This window comes from Melanotaenia boesemani, chromosome 8 (genome assembly GCF_017639745.1).
Source record: "Melanotaenia boesemani isolate fMelBoe1 chromosome 8, fMelBoe1.pri, whole genome shotgun sequence".
Classification (NCBI taxonomy): Eukaryota; Metazoa; Chordata; class Actinopteri; order Atheriniformes; family Melanotaeniidae; genus Melanotaenia; species Melanotaenia boesemani.
In genome coordinates, this window is record NC_055689.1 from 28,306,985 (window position 1) to 28,324,688 (window position 17,704).

A 17,704-nucleotide genomic window follows, 5' to 3' on the forward strand; every position below is an offset into this window, starting at 1 on the left:
TTGTCTACTGTGTGTGTAACAACAGATAATCATAGCAAATTTTCCCAGATTTTGCATATAATTGTAAAACCTTTATTTCCATTTGGATTAAATAATGTTGTAATGGAATAGGACTATGAATGTGCAGCTGATGTATATGTTCTGACAATGAATGAGACCTAGTTTTCCTGCTTTGTGTTTTTGTTGATGATGTTGGTTTGAGAGGGAGCGCCGCCGGGGTGACGTCATTTCGATCCACATCCACAGCAGCAGGAGGGGTGAGGCGGACAGTCGCTGATCCACCGGTATCATGGCTTCCTAACTGGAGGGGAATATGACTGAGAGTAAAACAGGGATTTTTGTCTGAATGCACGACTGCTTGTTGCCTTCTCTAGCACGTGAGATTGGGACAGAGGGGTTCGGCCTCCCTTTTCGCCCCCAACGGCCGCCCCTGGGATCCAGGATATACTTTTAATTTTTATCGGTGAATTTCCATTCGTAAACCGTGGAAGATGGCCGACCCGGCGGAGTGCACCATCAAAGTGATGTGCCGTTTCAGGCCCCTGAATAGCTCTGAGGTGACCAGAGGCGACAGATACATTCCCAAGTTTCAAGGGGAAGAGACCGTTGTTATTGGGGTGAGTTAATTTGAGTCGGAGAGCTGCAGCTACCTATAAGACTGAGCCCTCCGGCACAGTCAGCTATACGCCATTTTTGATTGTCTTGTAGCTACTGCTGTTAGCACCTTAGCTTGATAGCTAGCGTTAGCAGGGCTGACCTGTTCACCGCTGGCCCTCGGCTCCTACCAACTTCAGGCGCCACGGAACATTTTCTCCCATTTAACTGGCCACTAACTCGGTTTTTATGGTATGGACAGCAGTCGTGAAATGTAATTTCACATTTCAGAAAGCCACTCCACATACTGTTACCACAAAATGTTACAATTCGCAGTTGCCCTGTCATGGCTAGCGAGCTGTCATTCAACAAAGCCACCAACACTTAAGCTGGCACAGGTTAAAATGTCGCCAGCGTCAGCATGCCAAACCTGCACGATACCCACTGCATTAGTATCATGACATCAACTATTGAACAGCTGTGCATCTTTAACTATAAACCTATCAATTATGAAGAGTTTGCGTCAGCATAAAGCGTAAGCCAGCTTTGATTTGGTAGTGGCTACCACACTGTTGGCTAGCAGGCTAGGCCAGCTGGTAAATGACAGATTAGCCGGCCTTGGCTAGCCGGCTAGTTTTAATACTGTAGCTTAATTAAGGCTAGCATGATCTAACCGACCAGGTGGCTGGTTGAAGGTAGTTGATGTTGAGTGTACTCATGTGACCTATATTAAATGTAAGTCTCCTTTCAATAACAAAAAAGGGAACAGACAAGGGCAGCATTGAGATATCGTAATTCGGAGGCACATAAGTAGAAGCTGGTTTTTTATTAAGTGGCTGCACATTACAGTTCAGTCACACACTCATAGCTTTATGGAGAGAGGGAAAAAACATCGTCATGACTGTGTTCCTTTAGGGAGTGTTCAAAAGTTTGTCATCAGTGTCATTATCTCAGAACTTGATAAGTGTAAAAAGCATGGGTATAATTTCCACCTAGACAAAAGGAGGAAATGCCTAGCAATATCTTGTTATTGCCACTTTATTTCATTAAAAAAGTAATTTGTTATGTAAATAATTCATACTGAATAGTTTGTCATCATATACCTATGTGATAAGTTTGTTGTTTAGTGTTATTTGTTTATTTATTATTATTTTTAAAAGCACCCTTTACAGATGTTGTGCTTTTAAAATTATTTGGCCTTCTGCTATTTACAGCTGTAAATAGGATTTAAAAAAAAAACACCATAACAGTTAGGCTGACATTCTCTACAAGCAAAAGCCAGGGGCGTTTATTAAATAATAATAAAGGTTAAACATTAGTTTGCCATACCAGCCAACTGTATTTGTCTATGTGGACTTTGCCATCTTCAGAATATGCTCACCAATGGAAACACATCATTGAAAGATGTCACAAGAGTTTATGAGGCAATATATACTTATGTTATATTCCATTCATAAATGCACCTGCTTTTGTTGAACTGATTTTAATCCTGCTCTTCTTAGAGTTAAACTACTACATTATGTAGTGAATGTGAGGTACAATGGGACTATTCATTTGTGTCATGCACAACATAGAAGACCATTGTAGCTGTGGTGTCTTCTTCAGCAGCTTTGTTGACACTGTTTTTAGGCCTTTAGTTAGTACCATCATACTGTCTGTGCCCCTAAGGCGTGGTATGGCCCTACCCAGTTCAGTGTGCCAAAATACCAGTGCACATTGTGAGAGTTGCAAGCCGGCAGCTAGTTGTGTCTGCCATTGCATCTGCTTTGAGAAGTATAGCACTTAAAATGCCCATAAGCAGCAGCAGGGGCCTCTTGGGTAATCCCCTTGTTTTCTCTCCTGGTTACCAGCTGTTCATCCAATCAGAATAGGCTGTTGGCTGGTACTGGGCAATCTCTCTGGGTGTGGAGGGTAATTATTTTGGTGATGCACTTTGTTTTGCTGATGCTCTTAGTGATGATTGTTGGCTCAGTTAGCTTGTATATTTTTATGCATTTTGAGACAATCTAGGGTGTGATCTTTTTTTTTTGCTGGAACTGAAACCTTAGCACCAGTGCATCATCACTTAGCCGACAGTGACAGTGTAGCCGACTACATATCAAGATGTCTCAAGATGCCCCAAGTAGTCCCTGTAGTTCAGAACATAGTGATGGTGTTTTGATGCTCTATTCATTTGAAGGTTGTGAATGTTTCATATAGTCAGTGTTTGTGTCCAAGAGCATATCTGTGCACTGAATTTATACTCAGTTGTATTTCACTTGAAGGCCCTGCTAGTCTTTTGCCAAAAAAGGAAGGAGGTGAAGTTTCCGGATGAGATGGCATGGATGTTGTTACAAGCTTGATTTGCCAATCTAGCCTTGCAAGTGTGCAGCAGGTGAATTATTTAGGCAGCCGCTGCTTCTTTGTCATTTGTACACAATAACAGGTCATTCAGTCTTGCTTTGCTGTCATGTTTCCTATTTTTATATAGTAGCCAAGGATGCCTCCACAAGAATATACATTTGCTACTTTTAGATGGTGTATGTTTGGAAGTGCATGAGAGATAAAATGACAAAAGATTAGAGACATCAGTAAAGGTACTCTTACTGCATTTAAACAAGTAACATGAAAAAATCAACACTTTCTTTTTCCATATGAATAGGAACCTATAGCAGCATCATTGCAGTTATTTTAATGTTTTCTAACATGGTAATTATGTGAAATGTTAAAAATAACCTTGGACTAGACCTGTGTGTTGCAGTCTCTCCTGAGTAGCTTACCCTGGCAGTATCATGACAAAGCTAATAGGAGTGGAGGAGTGTGACGGCACTTATGAACACACCAACGACACATTTTACTGTAATGGCAATTTCAGCCAGTAATCCCATAAAACAGAGGTTTAAGTAACAAGGCCAGTAGCAGCAGTAACAATGACAGCTAAAACATCGCTATTATTCGGTGACCGTGTCTGCCAGTACTGATTGTGGCTCATCCCTCATGTTCTGGATAGGGTTAATTGCCACGATGTTGCTCTCTGGAATGAGTTACAAATGCTTCTTATGAGTATTACAGAGGAGTTATGGTGGAGAAATCCTGAGCTGGTGACTAAATTCAGGACGTCTCGGCTGTAGCACTGTGAATAATATCTACTTGTAAACATTCTGTAGCTTTCAGTGCCAGGCAGGTTTTACATCATAATAGAAAATGTGTTTAAACTGTGTCACTGGCCCAAAACCAGTAAGCCCTAATCAGTCAAGGTGACGACAGCTGTTTCCCAGACATTCTCACCTTGTTGTGACTGTTCAGGTGGTAACACTAAACTTTCTCCAAGACATGACTGTTTTAAAACCTTCAGTATCACTACTTAGGGTGTTCTTTACTTAAATGTAAAATACAATCTAGCTAGAGCTCCACCCATAATGCTGGAAATGAGACAAGTCAGCTGGGACTTCAAACTTCCTTAAACAGTATGCCATGTTAGTTGATACTCAGAATTGCTTGTGGCATCAGTTTTCTTGCCCATGCTGTTGCCTCTTAAATCCATATATTGATCTCTATCTCACTTGAGTTGTGCTTTGAAGTTTTGACAAGTCTGTAGGATCACAGTCAGCTATACTCTGCTTGACGGAAGTCGACAGCTCCTAAATTGGAACTTTGTGTTTTCTGTTATGAAATCTGTTATCGGTTCCTTTCCGCCCCAACCTAACTTTCAACCAATCATACAAACTATGTGTAGTGTTACCGCTAAGGGCTGCAGGCTGTTAGAGGACCACAAATTTATAACATTGCATGGAATAAGGATGATACAGCTACCATGAATCTCACTCCAGAGAATAAATGTTTCATGGGTTTATAGGGTCTGCGTACACTTACCCTTTTTCTCATTAAACCTCTCTAGACTGTGTTGGCTTTCATGTCTCGTACTGTAGTGATTTTTTTTCTTTATAAACAACAAACCACTGCCTCTGAAAATGCAGAATAAATAAACTAGTTTGGCAGTTTTTCTTAGGAAACACTTATAAGATTAATTTTATTGAACTCATTCCACTGTGACTCACTGTTTAACAAATTACCAGTCTTGTAAAGATATCACACATTGATCTGTTAAAAAAAGAAAAGAAAGAATTATGACAAATAGTATTTTAAATCAAATATCCATTAAATCTGTCACTCACTTTTTTTACTTCTTGTCTTTATCCCAGGGTAAACCATACATGTTTGACAGAGTCTTTCAGTCAAATACAACACAAGAACAAGTGTACAACGCCTGTGCCCAAAAGATTGTAAAAGGTGAGATCTCACTTTTGGTCTACATTGATATTTACAATGGTGTTACAGTTGTTTACAGCCCATTGTTTTAGTAGCATAAACAAAGGGGTCTGGATCTTTCATGTTCATGTTTTGTAGATGTTCTTGAGGGATACAATGGAACCATTTTTGCTTATGGGCAAACATCATCTGGCAAAACACACACCATGGAGGTAAGGGTGATTTTCAAGAACCGTTTTTGATTAAAAAGTCTTGTTTGAATATTCTTCCCTTTCCATGGTTGCATTTACATTTTTTTTGTGGTGTGATCGCAGGGGAATCTCCATGACACAGATTCAATGGGGATCATCCCCAGGATAGTGCAAGATATCTTCAACTACATCTATTCCATGGATGAAAACCTGGAGTTTCATATCAAAGTAAGTAGAAAGGATATAGTCTTGCACTCCCAAAGCATTAGTCAGGCTGCAGTGGTTTAACAAATGCCATCCATCAAATTACAAGGTTGATTTTTAATCCTTAAGAGTCAAGTAATATGCTCAGAAGAAACAAGCTTTTTGCTTCCTACTTTTAAGTGAAAGAGGAAGCTGATATTTAACATTTTCTACTGCTGCATCATGTTTCCCGTGTGACTCATCGTTTCTTGAGCTCTTTTATGTTGCAGCTCATAATGTCTGAAAAATGTGAATTTAAACACTTAAAGCACCTTTAACTGTCTGCCTGTCATATGAAGTAGATGTTGATGCATTATATGGTGCATTATTTAATTTTTATTAAGATTTATTTATCTATTTAGTAGTGTACTGCAGATTTGATCAGTTGTCTTAAACAAGACACCCGCAGAGTCTGTTTTGTTGTATTGACACATAATGAAACCGTTTCTTTGTTCACAGGTTTCATATTTTGAAATCTACCTAGACAAGATCCGGGATCTTTTGGATGGTATGTAGCTGTGATGGTCGGCTCTGAATCCATCTTATTTATCCTTTATTTTACCAAATTGTCATAACTGATAGAACAAGCTTTCAAGAGCCTGTGAAATAGAAGAAGAGAATGAGCAGTTTTGTTATTAGCATGGTGGGGCAAAAAATGACCTTGTCGTAGCTGCAAATGTTATTCCACATGTGCAGCACATAAAAACACATGATTTTCTAAACAGATGGTAATAAGCAGGACTTTTATCTGGTGAAATTTCTCCTGTCCTAAGTTACAGATGGCACCAACTTGGTTTTAAAGCCAGAAATATTTGGTTAGTCAGTTTAATTATAGTTGTTTTGGTCACTAAAAGGAGGTTCATGTTTTCTTTGCTGTATTTTGTTAAATGAAAAGGTACTGAAGATATCAAGACAGTTTGCCGAAATTAAGATGAGATATTCAATCAAATGAAAACAAAGAATAAACATGCAAGCACCGATATGGAATACCATTTTTGGGGGGCATTAAAATTCAGCAGTATGTCCTCAGCATACTATGTAGTGCTAGTGAAAGGTGTGTCAAATGCTTTTCCTCTCTTCTGTTTGCAGTGTCAAAGACCAATTTATCAGTCCATGAAGACAAAAACAGAGTACCTTATGTCAAGGTGAGACTGACTTTTCTGTCACTTGTCAAAAATCTAGTAAAACCAGTTAAGAAGTTAACAAACATAATTTATGTTCTGCTTATGTTTTTTTAAAGGGTTGCACTGAAAGATTTGTCTGCAGCCCAGACGAGGTCATGGATACAATCGATGAAGGCAAATCTAACAGACATGTAGCAGTAACAAGTAAGATACCATTTTTCACTTTTAACAAGTATCTGTGTTCAGTCTTTGTCTGGAGGCTTGTGTTTTTGAGGCAGATGGCTTTTAACCGTTCATGTCTGCTCTCCTCAGACATGAACGAACACAGCTCCAGGAGTCACAGTATCTTCCTGATAAATGTTAAACAGGAGAACACTCAGACCGAGCAAAAGCTCAGTGGAAAGTTGTACCTGGTGGATCTTGCTGGTAGTGAAAAGGTAAGCTGAAGCATCTCCCATACATATGGTATAATCAGCCATAGTCACTATAAAGTAGCTGTAACATCCTCACACTTTTGTGATTTACACTCACCATGTATTGTCTGTTTGTAATCCACTCTGGGGTCAGATTACACTTAATTCTTTGTCACAACCATTAAGAATTTATATTAAACTTGGGTTATGCTCTGTAATGTGCAGGTCAGTAAAACGGGTGCAGAGGGAGCTGTGCTGGATGAGGCCAAGAACATCAACAAGTCCCTGTCATCTCTGGGAAACGTCATCTCTGCATTGGCTGAGGGATCGGTCAGTAGCTCCTCTTTAATTCTACAGACTTCAAACTGTTTGAGTTGCTTCATACATTTTTGCTGCGTTATATCGTTTACTTTCTGTGTCTTTTGTTATTTTATTATAGTCAAAAGTTTGTCTACTGTTACTAAGGTACTGTGTGACAGGTTTGTTATCTCAGTGAGTGTTGAATCTTTTGCAGCCTTATTATTATTATTATTATTATTATTAAATATTTATTTTTATTTATTTTTTAGACGTAGCATCTTGAAATTAAAGGCATTGCTGTTGATGAAGGCAGGCAGCAGAGGAGCCTGAGCAGCTTACCAGCTGCACAGCCCTGAGCCATAGTGTGCATGATGAAAACCACTTTTTTTTTTTAGTTTTCTTAGTATGGAAGTTTCTTTGCTTCTTGTGCTTTGTTATTTGCTGTAGAAATAACTTGAGGAGATAAAAACTTTCCTCCAAGCAGTGTTTTGTTTTAGCTTTTTATCCCAATTTCATCCTTTTCACGTTGATCAAGTATTGGTTTGTTTTCGAGTTTATTCTCTCTGTAAACAACCTGCGGCAGACAGCTGATCATATATTTATGGTGGTCTAGAACAAATGAGTTTTTGTTGGGAGATGACTTGCTGAGCATAAAGCCTTGTGAAGGATGATAACAGCCTGCTGTGGTTTAGCTGTTTTTACCAGTATTAATCACGTATCAAGTTGTCATTATTTTACCTGCAGGCTAATTTGGCTAAATTTGTGAGAGCAGAAACATAAGCTGTTGTTGGTTCAGTGATGGTGATGCCAAAGAATGGCCTTTTCTTTAGTTTCAGGACAGCAGAGGGAAACATTGTAGTTTAGAAAATGTCAGACTGGTTTTGGTTTTTGTTCTTCTTTAAAACTGTGGTGTGTGTCATATGTATTTTGACAAAATGTCCACAATTTTAGGAGACTGTTGATTCTTTTATCAGTAACTATAAACACACATCAACCGTTGGTATGAAATGGTTATGGAAATCTTAATTAAGTAATTATCATCATAGTTAAATGTGTATGTTGGGTGCTTTTTTTTCAACTGCTCCTGTATCTTTTGTATTCTTTATGTTCAGGCTTACATCCCTTACAGAGACAGCAAGATGACCCGTATACTTCAGGACTCTTTGGGTGGTAACTGTCGAACCACCATAGTCATTTGCTGTTCACCTTCCTCCTTTAATGAGGCTGAAACTAAATCCACCCTAATGTTCGGACAAAGGTTAGTTGGCCAAGAGGAGAGCAATAGCTTTGTCACTTTGGTCAAAATTACTTGGCTGCATGTAATTTATATAAATCAGTTAAAGTGTAAATACATTAGTCATGCTTTTTGAATGTTTTTATTAAGGTACAATATCATTAAACACATTTTAAAACTATTAAAATACTTTTTATTTTTTATTTTATACCAAAATATCCAAATAAATTCAGGGATGCTACATTTACTTTATCTAGCGTCTGTTGTTTTTTGGGAGGGATAGTGTACCATACATTCTTTAGTTTGGATTAACTGTATATTCTCTAAATCCAGAGCAAAGACCATCAAGAACACCGTGACAGTGAATATTGAGCTGACAGCAGAGCAGTGGAAGCAGAAGTATGAGAGGGAGAAAGAGAAGAATAAAACACTCAGGAACACCATCACATGGTTGGAGAACGAGCTCAACCGCTGGAGGAATGGTGAGGCAGCGTCTTGGAAAAATGTAAACAGTCCGAGTGTCATCCATACACACCTACTGAACATGTGTGTTCACCTGTCTCATTGCAGGGGAGAGTGTGCCAGTAGAGGAGCAGTTTGACAAAGAGAAGGCCAACGCCGAGGTGCTAGCCCTGGACAACATAATCAACGACAAGCCGGCCTCCACGCCCAACATGCCCGGCGTTCGCCTCACAGATGTGGAGAAAGACAAGTGTGAGGCTGAACTGGCGAAGCTCTACAAACAGCTGGATGATAAGGTGACGGAGAACACAAAGCAGAAGCTGGTGACAAGAGTTAATTCAGAAAAGTTTCAATACATTTGTCAAGTTTTTTGAATGTTTTGATTAAGGTGCAGTTAATTTGGCATTTTTTTAAGCATCAGGCTGTATTTAACAGTAGAGGCAGGTAACCTCTTCATGTATGCTGTATGTATGATCCTTTCCTACACACTGCTTTACAAGTTGGTCTCCAGCAAACCGGACAACTCTAAAACCAACAGAGACCCTTTATAAACAAACGCTGAAAGTGCTGGATCAAAAACCCAGCAGGTATCATCACTGCCATATTGTAAAAAAAAAAAAAAAAATTTATTTTAAAATCTTTTACATTTTACTTATTTTTAGGATGTTACATGGGCTTGCACCTCCCCCACTCAATGAGTTTGTAAAGCAGAAGGATAGCAGTGGTATAGCAACCATCAGAGGAGACTGTCGTACAGTTTTATCAATGAGGACCACAAACTACGGGAACCGTCTTCCCAGTTAATTAAGAAAAAGCACCAGCTATCCCAATTGTTAAAACCAAACCTAAGAAATGGATTAAAAGTAATCAAACATGCACTCATGAATAACAAGCCTACCACATCTGTTACTATAATATGTTGTTTTTATATCACCAAGTACTTTAATATTGCTTTTTTTTTTCCTTTATTGTAATGTATGTTCTGGATGTTGTTGTGTTGACCTGCCAATGGGAGTACAGATGCTAACTCTGGCACATTTACATTTTAAATCCAGAGTAAAATTTCAGTTAATGTGCATAGTCCCTTTTCAATAAACTAAATAAATAAATTTAGTCGTTGAGTTTTACACAAAACGTAAAAACTGAAACAAGAGAAGAGTTCATGTACTAAATGCCTTGAATGTCTCACCTACTTAAACCAGGATGCACTAGACTGATTCATACAGACTTTCCTTTTACTGTCCAGGCTTCTCATTCCCTTCCTGTTTATCTTAAATTGAAAGTGTAGAGAAAGATGAGCTGAGTCATCTTTACATCTCAAGCCAACAAATGTAAAGATTATCTTTTTGATTTCTGCCTGTAAAAATGAATCTTTAGACATTGCTTGTTGTTCCAGGTAGCAGGTCTGCAAATATACAGGGATGCTTTATCACCAGGGTGGAAACAAATGGAAAAAAATACATTTACCGCTTCATGGGTGTTTTTAAGCAAATCCTGTGTTTTCTTTTCAAGGACATTTGATTTAGTAGATTACTGGAGTAATACCACATAAATATTGAGAGCCAACTCCTGCACTGAGGCTTCATCGCTACTTCGACACCTGGTGTGAATGTTAATGGTATTGTGTGTCTTCTTGCTTTACAGGATGAGGAAATCAACCAGCAGAGCCAACTGGCTGAGAAGCTGAAGCAGCAGATGCTGGACCAGGAGGAGGTGAGTACTTGAGGTTGAGCAGATGGAGAAAAGCACAGGTGCAGAATGAAATCATGATCTTTGTAGTTAACAGGTGTGAGGAAACAGAGCTGTCAGACTGTGTTTTTATTGCTTTGTAATCTGTTATCTTACTGCAAACTCTTTTATTCCATCATTCTCACAAATAGTCAAACCCATCTTTGCCCATCTCTTCTTGCACAGCTTCTTGCTTCCTCTCGGCGTGACCATGAGAACCTCCAGGCAGAGCTGAACCGCCTGCAAGCTGAGAACGAGGCCTCTAAGGAGGAAGTGAAGGAGGTGTTGCAGGCACTGGAGGAGCTGGCTGTCAACTATGATCAGAAGAGTCAAGAGGTGGAGGATAAAACCAAGGAGTTTGAGGCCATCAGTGAGGAGCTTAGCCAAAAATCAGTGAGTCGTGAACAGATATCTACATGCTCACACACTCCTTATACTTCAATTGTAGCAGTATTTTATATTACCACTGACACTTCACCCAAACATGCCATTTAAATCTGGTGCATATTTATTTTCCAAATGTATAAAATCCTTTCACAAGTCTGTAAAAGTTCGCTGTGAGGTGAAAAAGGACTTTATTAAATGCCATCATTCACATGATGTGCTCATCTGTTAACCAGTCATTTTTAAAGGACATTTCACCATTGTAAGCAGCTACAGTCCTTTCCACAGGGAAATGCAAATGATGCTTCAGGACATGGCTGCATAGATTGTGAGGTTGTAAAGAGTAATGTGACACTTTATTATAGTGTGGACTTAGTCATGAAAAGCTGGTGACAGACTCCTTTCTATACTGGATGGTTAATGGATAAAAATGATCTTTAACCTTGGGTGTGGCTTTGTTCCGTCCTTTTATCGACTTTATTTTTCATTGGCTGAATTTAAGCATGTATAACTGTACTGGTTCTATCAGACTGGAAAAATAACGTCTATGCGGGTTTTAAATATTCCAGCACTATTGTAATTACTATTATTAGTACTAGTATAATGAAAATAGATCATTTAAAGCAGTTACTTCTCATTATCTGTCCTTTCTGCTGTGAAGTTGATAGCATAGACATGCTTTTTTGTTTTAAAAATTAACCAGACTCCTTAGTGCTGTTCATTTGTCTGACTCTGTTAGTTGATCTGGTTTGTACAGTTTGGCCCAACTTGTGTCAACAAATCTTTGGCACAGCCCAAAACCACTTCGATAGCCGTGTTCCCAGCCGTCATTCTCAAAATTTTTCTGGATTGAATCTGTGGGGAAATGTCACAACAAACCTGCAGCCATCCTGTTTCTGTTGGTAACCAGCTATTCGCTGTGTGTATGTGTTGTTTACTGTAACTGCAGAGAAACTGTTCCCGTTCAGGTGCTTTGTCAGTTTTCCACTTAATAGTCAAGCTTGTTGATTCTAGATATGAAAAACACCTGAACATTTTCATGTTTAGTTACAGTTAGAGGCAGGCCAGACAAATTATTGTTTTACAATTTCATTATTGATGAATTATAAGGTAATGAAAATAAACGTTTGTCTTCCCTGCAGTCCATCCTGTCCTCTTTGGACTCTGAGCTCCAGAAGCTCAAAGAGATGTCCAACCACCAGAAGAAGAGGGTGACTGAGATGATGTCTTCACTGCTCAAAGACCTAGCTGAGATTGGCATTGCCGTAGGCAGCAATGACATTAAGGTACTAAGGAGGTTTCAGTATTTTCTCATTCATCATCTCTCATTGATTTTTTTACCTCATTGTTTTCCTTCTGCCTTGTTGTCATCTTCACTTTTTTCTTGTGGCCTTTCAGCAACACGAGGGTGGCAGCGGTCTGATTGACGAGGAGTTCACGGTGGCCCGTCTGTACATCAGCAAAATGAAGTCAGAGGTTAAGACGATGGTGAAACGCTGCAAGCAGCTGGAGGGCATCCAGTCAGAGAGCAACAAGAAGATGGATGAGAATGAGAAGGAGTTGGCCGCCTGTCAGCTCCGTATCTCCCAGGTACAGAGGAACTAACTTCATATGACATGAATTCTGCATCTTTGTGATTTTACTGGGCATTTTCTCTTAGAGATCACGCAAATGTATAATGTATGTACGTATTTATTTTCCTTTTGTGCACAGCATGAGGCAAAGATCAAGTCCCTGACTGAGTATCTGCAGAACGTGGAGCAGAAGAAGAGGCAGCTGGAGGAGAACGTGGACTCTCTCAATGAGGAACTTGTGAAGCTCAGTGCTCAGGGTATGCCACTGTTTGAGGAAAGAGTTAGTTTAAAGGCAGCACTCATATATAAACATTTGTTTTGTGGGTAGAATGAAATCTGAAAGGGCTTTTAGTACCTGGTTAACATAAATGTTGCAGCGTCCCTCTCATAGGTTTTCAGTCACAGAAAACCAGCCGCTCCTTAAGTTGATTTCTGCAGCCACAGTGAACAAATGTAAGGTGTTATAAACTGCACCACGTGTCGCTGTTCATTCTGAGCATATGTTTAGCTTTTATCAGACTGGTACTTAATTAAAACTGCAGATAGTTTAACAGTTTCTCTTCTCATGTGTCCTTAGTCAGCTGAGCTGAACAGATGCTGAGCTCTGCAATGTTATTTTAATTCTTTTACTTCTTTTGATATTACATCTGTTGTGTAATGTAGGCAAACTTAACATTAATATTTGCGTATGTATAAACAGTTTAAGTTATTGAATGTGTTTGTAAGTTTACAAAAAATTGTCATAAACATTTGCTTGTGTGCATATAGGTAAGATAACTGTGATCCAGTCTCCTGTGGTTTATAGAGACACCTGAGAGGATGAATTTTAATGCCAAGTGCAGGCAGACATAAACATATTTGTGTTGGTGCTGAACAGGGCCTAATAGTATTTAAACTGCAACATGTTGAAAGCAATCTCATTCATCAAAACCATGTTTTACATTTGTACAGCTAGCGTGTGGGACTGTTATTTTACTTTCATGTACACAACATATTTTGGAAGAAGAACTCATTAATGTAACATATCATGAGCTTAAAAGGCATTCAAGACGTCATTTAACATGGTTTAAAGTCAATGACAGTTCAATTCTATAAAGAACATTGTTCTTGATTGTGTGTATTTGTGTCAAAACTATGTAACATGAATTTCTATCTTCATTTTATTTATGTTTTACAGAGAAAGTTCATGCTATGGAGAAAGAAAACGAGATCCAGACTGCAAACGAAGTCAAGGTACGTTCCTGGTTTTCATTAATGAAGTATACATTCTTTTTTCAGCCTACAGAAATACATTTTTACATAGAAAAATTAGATACTGCTATATAATAAATAACTAATCAGGTTCTATTTGCTGCATTGATTCAGTGGCATGTTGGTTGTGCCAAGGTGGAACTTCACTTCAATAGAGTTATGTAAAATGATTAATTGAATATTAGGATGTAAAATAGAAATGATCTGTTCGTTTCTGTGAACAGGAAGCAGTGGAGAAGCAGATTCACTCCCATCGTGAAGCTCACCAGAAACAGATCAGCAGCCTGAGAGATGAGCTGGACAACAAGGAGAAACTCATCACTGAGCTGCAGGAGTAAGACCCTCAAATCTGTTCTTGCTGCTACCATAGGAGTAAATGTATGATGTAAATTCACAATGAGAAAATAATGGGACACAACATAACGGCAAGGAACTGCTTAGCTGATGGCATAGCTAAAAGAAAACAGGTAAATATGTTGGGCCTTAATGATCGTGCTTCTTTTCCTCCAGTTTGAACCAGAAGATCATGTTGGAGCAGGAGAGACTCCGAGTGGAGCATGAGAAACTCAAATCCACCGACCAGGAGAAGAGCCGCAAGCTGCATGAGCTGACGTACGCGTTGATAGTGCACATACACAGACACACACAGTTCTTCTGCTGGTCACTCCTTTTGTCTGTGCTTTATATTTAGTTCATGAAGTGTATTTATGTATGCAACGCCACATATGTGACACATGTTAACCGTTTGAAATGTGTGGTGGTGGTGTTGTTCAGGGTGATGCAGGACAGAAGGGAGCAAGCCAGACAGGATCTGAAGGGTCTGGAAGAGACAGTGGTGAGTCCATTTAATCTAACCATTGATAAAAGTCATTGAGAAATGGCTTTCTGCTCATTAATTAAGGACAGCAGTCTGAATCAATGATTATGTTGGATCATGATATATTAGTGGAATTTACTTTCATTGTTGGTCTAGAATTCCTCTATAGTTGCATCAAAGGTCTGTTTGTCCTTTCATTCCAGGCCAAGGAGCTGCAGACTCTGCACAACCTGAGAAAACTCTTTGTTCAGGACCTGGCCACCAGGGTGAAAAAGGTCAGCCATATTGCCATTCATCACACTAATAGTAACAAGAATCCATTGATGGAATTTTGAGCACACCAAAGCAAACACCATGTACAATATGCTCTGTTTTCTAACTGATCTCTGTACTGATATCTGAATAAACAGTAGGACTGTGGTGTTAACTGAGAGGGTGCAGTTGGAGGACTGGGCATTGATCTGAACTCATTGTTGATACTTGTTTGTTTGTGATGTATTATTTTGTGCAGAGTGCTGAAATGGACTCTGACGACACGGGAGGCAGCGCAGCACAAAAACAGAAAATCTCCTTTCTTGAGAACAATCTTGAGCAACTCACCAAGGTTCACAAACAGGTGGGAGTTAAACATCTACTTCTCCAACATGGTTATTTCCCTGTGATGTTGTCTTTAACATGACTTGATGATTTTGCATCAGGATGTTGTTTTCCTCTTATTGCTGCCTTTACTTAACCTATTCTTTCTAGTGGTAATCTGTGGAGGAGAGCCAAGAAATAAATGATTTTAAATCCATGCAAACTGTCCCACAGCTGGTTCGTGATAATGCAGACCTTCGCTGTGAACTTCCTAAACTGGAAAAGCGTCTTCGTGCTACGGCTGAGCGGGTCAAGGCCTTGGAATCTGCATTGAAGGAAGCCAAGGAGAACGCTGCTCGCGACCGCAAACGCTACCAGCAGGAGGTGGACCGCATCAAGGAGGCCGTCAGGGCCAAGAACATGGCCAGGAGGGGACATTCGGCTCAGATTGGTTAGTGAAGTTCTGTTTTTGTTTTTTTGTAAGTGGATCAGTTATCTCTCACCTCTCTATAACAGATTATCCAATTTTTTTTAAACTTTCTAATTGAGGGTCGGTTGCGCATTTAACAAACATTAGGGGCAATTTTATGTGTTTTTGTTGACACAGCTTTCTGAAGTCATGATGAATTATCTTTGTCACGCATTGCTCAAAATACCACAGTAAGCCACTTATTTTAAACCATCATTTTCCAGCTCTTTCCACAGCCACAGGCAAATTGCGCAATGGTAATTAGAAGTGGGATTTCCCAGTTTGGATATAAAACATTAGACAAAGTACTGGTGTTGTGTTGTTCCTGATTTCTCCTGGACTATATAACTTATATATACTATATAACTTATGATGATAATGGTTAACAACAAAGCAAAAGAGGGAGAGTTTGAATGTGGTACTTTCAAGGAACTGTAAACGCAGCATTTTTTGGATTTAAAGTTGGGTGGAGATAAAACTAAAGATGAAGAGGCCAAATATTTCCACTCTGACCTGAACATGAGACATTTAAAACCAGCACAAAGCTGAACCACTTTCTGAATGAGAAATTTCCAAAGCTAGGAAGGCCGAACAACGTTAAAGGGTGGTTTATTCCAGTTTATGTGTTGGAAGTAACGTCACAAACCCAAGTATCAATATCTAATCTCAAGCAGAGAACAAGTGATTTTGTTTCTTTGGGTTTAACTTGATGCAGATTTCTCATCATGAGATTTGAGGTGAGAAATTGAGAGTTCTAGAGAGTTAAACATTTGGCTTTGAGTTCTAAAATAATGTTAAATGTTTTTATGGAGAAAACCTGCAAATCAGAAGTTTTTTGATTGACTTTTTTTTATTTATTTGTGACATTTTTCTTTCTCGACTATAAATATTCTTCATACACTGGGTTATTTTGCATTTGTTTTGCATCAGCCTTCATTTAAGCTCTTCCTCTTCTCCTCATCAGCCAAACCCATCCGACCCGGGCAACAACCAGTGGCATCTCCCACTCATCCCAATATCAACCGCAGTGGAGGAGGCTTCTACCAGAACAGCCAGACAGTGTCTATCAGGGGAGGGGGCACCGGCAAGCCCGACAAGAAGTGAGCAGAAAAACACGGTTTAGTTTTCAAGGAATTTAAGACTGATCGCAGCAGAGGAAGTGGCTGGATGTAATCTTCAGCATTTTTACATATTTACTTTCCTTTCCTTTAAAACTCAGTGCAATATTTAATTCTTCTAGTATTTTAGCTTTATTTTCCTTAAAAACCCACCTCAGTTTATGCTGATTTTATACAGTTTATGTTTCATTAAAAGTAAAGTTTATTGATGGTTTTCCTTTTTATTTTTATTTTTTTTTACCCTGCAGCTGAGGAGCAGCGAGACCGTAGAACAACACCGACAGAAGAAGCCATTTTCACCCACCTGCCCACCCAGACAACCTGTCATTCCATTACAGCAAACGGCTCCTCGTCGCGGCTTCAGAGCCACAAAGGAGTCCTGAATTATAAATATATATATATAAATATTCCCGGCCTGTACAGCTCCAGCTCCCCCCCGAGCCCCCACACCCTCCACCTACCCTCACCCATTACCATCATGAATTATCTCTTTTCTCTTACGGGATATAATAAAAAAAAAAACTTTACAAAGTAAAAATGAAAAAGTAATTGTAATTTAAAAGGCAGAATAATAATATTCTTCTTCACTGAACCAAACGCAGTCTTGAGCGCAGCCTTGGCGAGTGAAACCGTGCGCAGTTCGAATGTGTAGCTTCGGTTTCGCTTTTGTTTTGCACAGTCTGTCGTCATCCGTCGTCTTCGTGCGAGTAGTTCTGCACTGTGCCAAGCTGAATGTAACTGGTAGCAAGATCCGAAAAATAAATGAAAATAATCACCTAGAACAAAACAAAAAGACCAAAAAAAGATTAAATAAAAATGAAGAGGAGACCCTACCACAAGAAATAGCTCGTCTAGGCTAGCCTCTGTACATTTCACTATCAGTTGTTAACCACACTTTTCTCTGGATAGATTTTACATGCTTCTTAAAGAAAAGAAACTAAAAAAAAAAAAAAAAAAAATGTTTTGAATTGACTAGAT

The 17,704-nt window shown here is 39.1% G+C and overlaps 1 protein-coding gene across 1 annotated transcript; it reads left to right on the forward strand.

Annotated features, from left to right (window-relative positions):
* Positions 1-254: 254 nt before the first annotated feature.
* Positions 255-17,325, forward strand: LOC121644464 (kinesin-1 heavy chain). Its single transcript, XM_041992392.1, has 26 exons — positions 255-617; positions 4,776-4,863; positions 4,981-5,054; positions 5,157-5,261; positions 5,736-5,784; positions 6,366-6,421; positions 6,517-6,604; positions 6,713-6,837; positions 7,039-7,143; positions 8,226-8,371; positions 8,681-8,829; positions 8,918-9,105; positions 10,454-10,522; positions 10,724-10,930; positions 12,064-12,207; positions 12,320-12,511; positions 12,635-12,752; positions 13,673-13,728; positions 13,971-14,080; positions 14,257-14,358; positions 14,521-14,581; positions 14,767-14,838; positions 15,075-15,179; positions 15,374-15,590; positions 16,573-16,708; positions 16,975-17,325. The coding sequence occupies exons 1-26, from the start codon at positions 492-494 to the stop codon at positions 16,976-16,978; spliced, it is 2,892 nt and encodes a 963-aa protein (XP_041848326.1). The 5' UTR covers positions 255-491; the 3' UTR covers positions 16,979-17,325.
* Positions 17,326-17,704: the final 379 nt, after the last annotated feature.

Excerpts from the sequence above, each read along its gene's own strand:
- LOC121644464 (XM_041992392.1), top strand. The coding sequence starts at position 492 with ATGGCCGACCCGGCGGAGTGCACCATCAAAGTGATGTGCCGTTTCAGG. Across the intron at positions 5,262-5,735 it reads ACCTGGAGTTTCATATCAAA|GTTTCATATTTTGAAATCTA; the intron begins GTAAGTAGAAAG and ends CTTTGTTCACAG. Across the intron at positions 14,081-14,256 it reads CTCATCACTGAGCTGCAGGA|TTTGAACCAGAAGATCATGT; the intron begins GTAAGACCCTCA and ends CTTTTCCTCCAG.